At 28.2% G+C, this 10,205-nt stretch overlaps 1 protein-coding gene across 1 annotated transcript in view; it reads left to right on the plus strand.

Annotated features, from left to right (window-relative positions):
• Positions 1–5,106, plus strand: part of LOC111620472 (nuclear pore membrane glycoprotein 210-like) — a 14,151-nt gene extending 9,045 nt beyond the window's left edge. The window contains exons 7-12 of the mRNA XM_023362391.1: positions 2,402–2,508; positions 2,606–2,746; positions 2,906–3,046; positions 3,941–4,114; positions 4,599–4,707; positions 5,009–5,106. Coding sequence (XP_023218159.1) covers positions 2,402–2,508; positions 2,606–2,746; positions 2,906–3,046; positions 3,941–4,114; positions 4,599–4,707; positions 5,009–5,106 — 770 coding nt within the window. The remainder of the gene's footprint in view (positions 1–2,401; positions 2,509–2,605; positions 2,747–2,905; positions 3,047–3,940; positions 4,115–4,598; positions 4,708–5,008) is intronic.
• Positions 5,107–10,205: the final 5,099 nt, after the last annotated feature.

Genomic DNA, 10,205 nt, shown 5'->3' on the forward strand with positions numbered 1-10,205 from the left:
ATTTTATTTGACTCTACTTCGTCAGCATCCAAAAAGCCAGATTCGCGCATGCGCTTTACAGAGCACCAACCTCACTCGGTTTAGTTGGTGGAAGCCTAGAGCCTTGGGTGAATGCTACACGTATACTGAACCCAATTCTATCCAGGACCGGTTCTGGGCTGTTAGCCACCTAGCCACTAGGTATTTGGCCGCCCTCGCCGATTATGTGAATCACAAGTAGATTTATAACTTAACCCAACTGATAAGAATTTACTGGTATATTTTTATGATAGTTCTGTATAGTTGACAGCAGTCAAAAAAAATTTATTAAAATATTTGATATTTTTATTCCGCTATCCAATTTTATATCACTCATGGATTTCAATGTTAAACCAGTGAATTACAATTTTGTATATCCCATCTTTAAGTGGATGTAGAAAAAACGTGAACAATTCTTGTATAATGTTAAAAAGTTAACTGTTACTTTGACAGCATCATTTACAACTAAATTAATGAATAAGAGAGATGCATGAGGTACAGAAAAAGCTCTAGAATTTATTTTCCTTACATTTACGATTTATGTATCCATTTGTCATAAAAATTAGTCTTTCCACTTTTTTCCCCAAGACTAGAAATATTCGAGTACAAAGTAACTGGTTTCGACTTATTTCTACTTAAGAAGTAGTTAAATAATTAAGTGATTAGGGAATTGGGGACATAAACAAAATCCTGTTGAAAGAGCTGAAATTTTACTTAAACAAAGGCTTAACTGAACCATCTCTAGCTGAGTACAGTGGTGACTGATTTCTTCGTAATATTATATGTAATAAAGACAGAATTTTTCCAGTTCAATGAGAGTGACCAAAAACTTGTAAATTTTGGAAATTTCTGAAGACACTTGGTCCTAAAACGAATTAGTTAGAAAACAAACGACTGTTAAGTTTAACATATTTAGATTTTTACAGCTATGGTGAGAAACGTTTAAAATCTACAACAGCCCTGTCATGTTCTTTGAGATATACTAGTGATGTGACAAAAGAGGTATTTGACATTGATCGGTATCAGCACCCTGGGGATTTGACAGTCCGCGTGTATGCACGCTCTGCAATCGTCTTTGATTCCATTCATTAGCCACTGGTAGGGAGCTATTTGACTAAGTGGATTGTTTTAAGATTTAAAAAGTAAAGAATATTTTATGTTATTTTTATGTACGTTTCTCTACAAAGCTATATTTAATTATAATTTTCTTTAAAAGTATATTCATACAATTGAAGAATATTTTGTACCAGGTATGTACTGTACCGGTACATCCACCACACATTTTATTTCACCAAGTAAGTTTTTTTATTTTATTTTTAATTGTAGCCCTTATATCGTGGCTAGCGATTTGGAATGTAATTGTGATATTAAAAATATATATAGAAAAGTCTACGGTTTTTACTGGCTTATTGAATAAAAAATATGAATGGACCCTAGACCAGGGGTGGCCAACAGTTTTTGTCCCTGGGCCAGATTGGAAAGAAATTATGGCCCAAACCAGAGGCTGCCCTAGCAAGATTTTGAGGTGGTGTGAGATCTCATTGTTGTGTCACTCTGTAGAGACTAAATTGTACATAGAGATTACAGATACATTTTTCACATTATCATGCATTATCAACATTCTACGCTGTGCTGAAGACATTTGTAATGGAGCGTTAGCTCTAATCGCACAGTTACTTGTTTTTTTTTTTTTAGTCATTGGAGTTTTTCATCAAGATATTCAGACTTAAGTAGCTAATATTGAAAGATTAATTGCGGCCACATAAATTCATTAGATGGGCAGGATCCGGCCCGTGGGCCATATGTTAGTCATGCCTGCCCTAGATCATCACTGATGTGCAATTGACTGATTGCCCCTGGATGTCGGCTTATTACAGAAACACAGCTTCCCTATCATCAAATGTCATGGCACGCCACTGAATTCTATAGTTCTTTCCTAATAGCATGAAAAGTTTTAGATAATTTTATTAAAATGCAATTTTTTTAGTTCTTTTAGTTTAAAATTTTGATTATCTTTTATTTTAAGAAATTTAATTATTATTTCATATAATCTTTCCACGTGAGAAGACATTTTTCTTTTATTTTAATTCTGAATTATTATGCATTATTATATTTTTATGATAATATATATTTGATCACAAAAACTGTTATAATATAGTAAACTCAAAGCAATTTAACAGATAAGATCATATTTAATATTACAGTTTTTTAATTTTATAATAACACTAATAGTATATACAAGTCTCCAATTTAATTAATTTCAAAAGTACAGGATGCTGAATTAATTATAACTACAGATTACTTTATGTAGTTAATTTACTACGTAATTTTACAATATTACATGTAATATTACATATTAATTGCATTTTTTTCTTCAATGTAGCACTGCATATTTTGCCAGAAAATAATTGGGCTCTTCATGAAATGAATGTATATATTATCACAGTTAAACTTTTTGATATTTATCATCATCAGATTTCCTTATCAGATGTAAGAAGTTAATAAATATATTCTTTAAAAATATTTATAATGTATGTGTACATAATTTGTAAAAAAATATAATGCATTATTTGCTTTTAATTTTTAGAATGTTTATACTTATGTGCAATTTCCATCTAAAAGTTTTCATGTGAATTATTCATCTCCAAATGGTACATATCATGTGGTTCAAGCTACAGTTGCTGGATCTGGTTTTATTAATGCTTATTTAGTTGGAGTTAAAAATGAAGTAAGTATAAGCAATGAAGATATTTTCATTAAAATAAACCAAAAATTTGTCTAAAATACATACTTCTTGCATTTTGAAAGAAATGTTCTGTTTAAATATAAGAATATAATATTAAGATTTTTATAATTAATGTTTATTATAATATAATTTATTTTTCAGAATGGAGAAAAGGTTAAATTTCAGCCAGAAATACGGACTTCTCAACAATATATTATTTACCAAAGTTTGCAAATTTTTCCGTCTGTGTTACTTTTGCCTTGGGAGTCTTCAATTGAGATTAATCACACAGTTTCTTTTAAAGTAGGAATCTGCATTTTTTTCCTCAATATAAAATTTTTGTTATAATTTCTAATATAACTGATATATCAAAATGTAAAATTTGGTTAAAGTATGTGGAAATCATTACGTAATCACATTACATAATCATTACATATTTTGTTAGTGGTAACTTAATTAATCTGAACAGTAGATAAAATGTTATTTAATAAAATCTGAATTCTGGATAATGTAAGATTATAACTATTTTTTGCTAATTCAGACATAGAAAAAAAATAGGTATTGTTTTTGTAGTTAATATCATTTGCAGTTGTCTCACAGCAGTAGAAATATTTCAAATTATTTTAATTTTTATAGTGAAATAATTTAAATAAGAAAATTCTGCAATCTTTTGTTATTTATCAAGGAAAGTATATTGTAATTTTTAGCAATTTTCATATATTAATTTCTTAACACTAAATTACAGTACAAAGAATAAACAAATAATAAAAATGATAAACTAATTCCATAGTTAAACTAGTTTTACTATGAATATTAGAATGTCCCTAACATTTCAAAAACATTAATATTAAACATTTTATCTTCAGAAGCATCTGAGTTTTCATATTTATAATTGTGATGTTTTTTGAAAATGAAATGTTAAAAATTTAATAGATAATTCAATCGATACAGTCAACAAAATAAAAAAAATCTTATACAAAAATTTATGGAAAAATAATACAAATATTTTTATTTTATTATTTTAAGATTTTTCAGGTACAAGTTCTAATATATCACCACTGATATAGAATTTACTTCAATTTATTCCTAAAGAAATAGTATTCAAAACAATGTTAATAAATGGATAACCATTTTATTCTTTTGAATTTTTTAAAAATTGTTTTATTTAAAATAATTGTATTATTTTTTTCTTTATAGGTTTTAGGAGGTAGTGGGTTTTATAAATGGTCTTCCACAGATACTGATATTGGAAGCATTAGCTATTCATCTGGTAAAAAAAGTAATATTGCTACTGTAGTCATAAGAAAGATAGGAGAAATTAATATTACTGTGGCTGATGCACAAAATGAATTTCTCCACAATATGGCTAAAGTAAGTGAAGTTTTATATAAACATTTTTCTAATTTAATTTGTATGATTTAACAACTTTCAAAGATCACTTTTATGAAATTTATTGATTATTTTAAAGATGGTTAATTTAATAATGAGTTATATAAAAACAGCTTCATATAAATCTCAGTATTTGATTGTTTTTAATGATTTTGTTTAAATACTATTTTATCAGCTAATTAACTTAATTATTTGATTGGACATGGTGGTAATCATCATTGCTGCTGTTTATGAATGAAATCCATGAAATGCTACTCTAAAGGCCTCTTCCTGCTTCTATTTTTTGAGGATTTAGTTTAATTACTTAATTATTTTAGATTTTATCATTATGACATCTTTAATCTTTTAATTATGAAAACATGAAATACAATATGGAATGAATAATAACTTAAACACAAGATAAAAATATCAGGTAATCATAATAATACATATTGGTATCATTGATTTTTCAAATATTTTATATTAGATATCTGTTCAACCCATTGCTGATCTTGAAATTATGCCAACAATATTGGAAACACAAGTAAATAATGATGTGATTGTACCAGTTTCTTTGTATGGCTATGAAGATGAAGGTGAGATCTTTTAAAAATATTTTAGCTGAGCAGTTTAAGAAATAATTATATCATAATGTGAACAAATTATAACTAACATAATGTGAACAAAAAATAACTAAACATTTAAAATTATAATTTATTTCTCCAGTTCAATCTTAAATCTACAGATTTTGTTAAAGCATGTATTTATTTTAACAAAATTTAATATAAATTTGTTTTCTTTACTTTATTTTTAATTAAAATGATTTTAAATTGCAGTTTAATTGGAGTTGAAATGTAGTGTGATTAATCAGTTTTTAAAAAAATTTCATTTAAATAGCCAAAACAAAATTTAAAGTATTTGATGAATGTTCAAAAATACCACTAAATGTTGAAGTTGTAGATAAAGCAAGATTCACTTATGTGAAAGGTGAGTGAATGTATGTAATTTAATTATAATATATATAGTCATCTTATAGTAATTTTAATTTATTTTTCAAACTTTTTTAAAAATGAAAATATTTTAAATTGAAACAATAAAAATTAATATGCAAAATCATATTTTATTATATATATATATATATACACACAAAGAAATGTTTGTAATGCCCTTGGATCTAATAAACTACTGTACAGATCTTTATGATTCACACATTGTTACAAACCATATGATTTAGGTTTCCTGCCTCAATACTTACTTTTATCAATTCTTTCTAAAAAAAAATAACATTCACTTCTCTTGCTCTCCACTAGAGAAAACACCATAAACTTTAATTACTCTTTGTCTTTTCACAGCAATATATTGTTAGAAACTTTACAATTTACTTTTCATGCCAATTTGAATGATGTTTTTATTAATTAATTCATAGCTATAATAAAAATATCATTATAAATCTTTTATATTTAATTTTATCAAGTTCTGGAAATGATTTTACAGCATTGACACTTTTTACATTGAATGGTTAATTTGGAAACATATGTGTGTTCTTCAACATAAAATCATTCATTTTTTTTTATCTAACAACAAAAATTAGTGAGTATTTTTAAATTAAATATCAATCCCATTATGACAGCATTGCCTGGGAGCAATCATTGACTATTGACACTGAACAAAAAAAAATAAAATAATAAAACAACATAAAGCAAAGGGATAAAACCACCAAACATTGATAGTTAGTCATAAGTTTACACCTGAACAACAGGTTGGCCACATGAACTTTTCTGGGTTTTCTTCACGTGTCTAACATCTAAATAGCAGCCAGTTCTAGAAAGTCATATCATGAGGCACTCCCCCTGGCAGATTAGGAAATATAAACATTTATATCCAAACATACAAAACTTTTATTCTTTTATATATATTGTACAGTACCTTGATATACATATGAAAGAATAGGAAATCAGAATCATAAGAAATATTTAACTTGATGCTTAATTAGCTTGTTGATTAACCAGCTAAATATTTCTTCTGGCCAGTTAAAAATATTTTTTATTTTATTCTATTTATTATCATTATTATTTTTTTAAAATAACGACTACAGATTAGTATTTTATTGAATTCTATAGTACAGGTATACCTCGCTTTACGTCGGTAATTGGTTCCAGCAGAACGACTTAAGTCGAAAAACGACGTAAGTCGAATTTACTTGTCTCCGAATCTAATTGCCACTAGGCTAAACCATAAATTACCAATTCCCGTTCTGTATTTTATTTATTAATGCATTTTTAATAATATATGGTTAATAAGGATCTATTTTAAGCTTATGTGAGAATACAGACGAGGGTCCAGGCCCTCTAATCGTCAGATCTGTTAGACCTGCTCACTTTGTCACTGGATGGCTTAATTTTTAATCCGAACCCGAGTGGTAAGATTCTGTGTGGGTTTGTGCATAAGAACAAATACCAGACTACGCAGGTTATATAATATAAAATCAACAATTTAATTATAGCAGAACAAAATAACAAATACAAATAATAGTACAACAAAACATAAAACATCTGTCTAACTTAAGACTAGAGAGGTTCTTCTTATATAGATGATAATTTGATTAGAATTAACAATAATACTAGCAAATAACATCTTACATAATTTTAACATAAAATCTGTGTGGTTGTAGCTACTTTAAATCTGATTGCCTGATTTTTCATTATTTTATGTATCTATTTTTGTTTACTCTTGTGAACAGTATACAATATTGTTATATAATACAGTAGAGCGTCGTTTATCCGAACCAATTGGGGACTGGGATTGTTCGGATAACTTATTTTTACCAATTATGTACGAAAACATATATTAACCTATCCCATCCTGAAATTGTTCTCCGTTGCATGTCGCTTTGCATTGAATTTTCGTCGATGTTAAGCTTAATGTAAACTTTTTAAAATAATAACCATGGCTATTGTATCATTAAAAATTATTTCTTTATTTTGTACAAACAAAATAAATTTATTNTAAGGGTATTTGGGCAATTTATTTTCTGTTGTATTCTCAAGTAAACAATACACACAAGTACAGTACAGTATTTTCTGAGGAAACACTCGTACTTATTTTTTTAATCCCATTCCCGATAACCCGGAATTTTCACAAACTCGGCCACCCTTCGGTCCACATTAGGCCGAGTTTTCGAGGCTCTACTGTATTTGATTATTTAACCAAATTTTTTGCACCAAACAACTGAGTTCTATTCATCAATATCTCTAATATTATGTATACCTTTTTATACATTGTTCACCCAAATGATTGCTTTAAACATTCAGGCTATAAATCTGCTATTATTAATGATCAGATACTAAGTAATTTAATACTAGAGGTAGATGTTAAGTGCCATCACTTATCTAAATTAATAATTATAATTTTAATAATTTATTAAATAATTTAGAACCATCTCGAAGAAAAGAACTAGCCTGGAATACCGGCTTGAACCCACAACCTCCACGTATCATGTAGTGTGCTTGCCAATTACACCATCCAGTTCCACCATCTAAATTTTAATGCCAGTTATATCTAAATTTAAAATGCTTCATTTTCTCAAATTGCCTTTCATTTGATGTTTCTTTTTGATTTTGGAAAGCAAGAAATAATCTGTAAAGTACAAATCAAAGAATAAAAAAGATAGTTTAATTCTTAATCTTACAGTTCACTAGAACTTTTTAATTATTATTATAGAATAAGGTTATATAGTATCATGCAACAGGAATTAGCTCAATTTTTTCTAAAAATAATATAACATCTTATTATAATCAAATAGTCTTTTAACTAAATAATGTGAAATTTATGCATAATATTCTTTATTCACTATATGAACAAATAGCAGATCAAATTTCTTGCAAATAGTTAATTTTCTTTCAGTAAACATTATCAATATCACTTAGGTTTTTGATTAAACCAAACCATTATTGTTAATTACAGCGATCATTTGGTTTAGTTTCAATGCATTGGGCTTTGGAATGCTTATTGTATTTAGGTTTTTGAGTATTTATAATAAGAAATAAAGCATTGTAATCATCAAATCATTAAAAGCATAGTATTTTAGTCTGATTTTAATACTTTGCTTTTAACGATTTGTTGATTACAATGCTTTATTTCCTATTATAAATACTCAAAAATCTTTGTTTATTCATTGTATAATGTTAGTCATTTCATATATTAGTTAAAATTTATTTATCACTTATTTTAAAGTTTATTTTCTGATTTCATTGAATTTTATCGTATTTTAGTCACAAAATTTTGTAGTTCTGTGAATTCTATCAGTGACGTGCCGTCATTGGAAGCGGTGGATGTGCCGCTTCCCTTGTATTTCTAAAAAATAAATACATATTAATTTTAATTATATGAAAATACTTGCACAATATTTTATTATAACCACATTATGTATCTTATTACAAATTTCTATACTACATATGAAAAAAATATAAGATTGCTATTGTATATTCGAATATTAGTGGCAGAGTGGAAGCGCTTCATTGTCAGCATCCAAAAAGCCAGATTCGCGCATGCGCTTTACAGAGCACCAACCTCACTCGGTTTAGTTGGTGGAAGCCTAGAGCCTTGGGTGAATGCTACACGTATACTGAACCCAATTCTATCCAGGACCGGTTCTGGGCTGTTAGCCACCTAGCCACTAGGTATTTGGCCGCCCTCGCCGATTATGTGAATCACAAGTAGATTTATAACTTAACCCAACTGATAAGAATTTACTGGTATATTTTTATGATAGTTCTGTATAGTTGACAGCAGTCAAAAAAAATTTATTAAAATATTTGATATTTTTATTCCGCTATCCAATTTTATATCACTCATGGATTTCAATGTTAAACCAGTGAATTACAATTTTGTATATCCCATCTTTAAGTGGATGTAGAAAAAACGTGAACAATTCTTGTATAATGTTAAAAAGTTAACTGTTACTTTGACAGCATCATTTACAACTAAATTAATGAATAAGAGAGATGCATGAGGTACAGAAAAAGCTCTAGAATTTATTTTCCTTACATTTACGATTTATGTATCCATTTGTCATAAAAATTAGTCTTTCCACTTTTTTCCCCAAGACTAGAAATATTCGAGTACAAAGTAACTGGTTTCGACTTATTTCTACTTAAGAAGTAGTTAAATAATTAAGTGATTAGGGAATTGGGGACATAAACAAAATCCTGTTGAAAGAGCTGAAATTTTACTTAAACAAAGGCTTAACTGAACCATCTCTAGCTGAGTACAGTGGTGACTGATTTCTTCGTAATATTATATGTAATAAAGACAGAATTTTTCCAGTTCAATGAGAGTGACCGAAAAGTTGTAAATTTTGGAAATTTCTGAAGACACTTGGTCCTAAAACGAATTAGTTAGAAAACAAACGACTGTTAAGTTTAACATATTTAGATTTTTACAGCTATGGTGAGAAACGTTTAAAATCTACAACAGCCCTGTCATGTTCTTTGAGATATACTAGTGATGTGACAAAAGAGGTATTTGACATTGATCGGTATCAGCACCCTGGGGATTTGACAGTCCGCGTGTATGCACGCTCTGCAATCGTCTTTGATTCCATTCATTAGCCACTGGTAGGGAGCTATTTGACTAAGTGGATTGTTTTAAGATTTAAAAAGTAAAGAATATTTTATGTTATTTTTATGTACGTTTCTCTACAAAGCTATATTTAATTATAATTTTCTTTAAAAGTATATTCATACAATTGAAGAATATTTTGTACCAGGTATGTACTGTACCGGTACATCCACCACACATTTTATTTCACCAAGTAAGTTTTTTTATTTTATTTTTAATTGTAGCCCTTATATCGTGGCTAGCGATTTGGAATGTAATTGTGATATTAAAAATATATATAGAAAAGTCTACGGTTTTTACTGGCTTATTGAATAAAAAATATGAATGGACCCTAGACCAGGGGTGGCCAACAGTTTTTGTCCCTGGGCCAGATTGGAAAGAAATTATGGCCCAAACCAGAGGCTGCCCTAGCAAGATTTTGAGGTGGTGTGAGATCTCATTGTTGTGTCACTCTGTAGAGACTAAATTGTACATA

The sequence above is a fragment of the Centruroides sculpturatus genome, unplaced genomic scaffold, assembly GCF_000671375.1.
Source record: "Centruroides sculpturatus isolate CEXI.00-Female unplaced genomic scaffold, Cexi_2.0 scaffold28, whole genome shotgun sequence".
NCBI classification, from domain to species: domain Eukaryota; kingdom Metazoa; phylum Arthropoda; class Arachnida; order Scorpiones; family Buthidae; genus Centruroides; species Centruroides sculpturatus.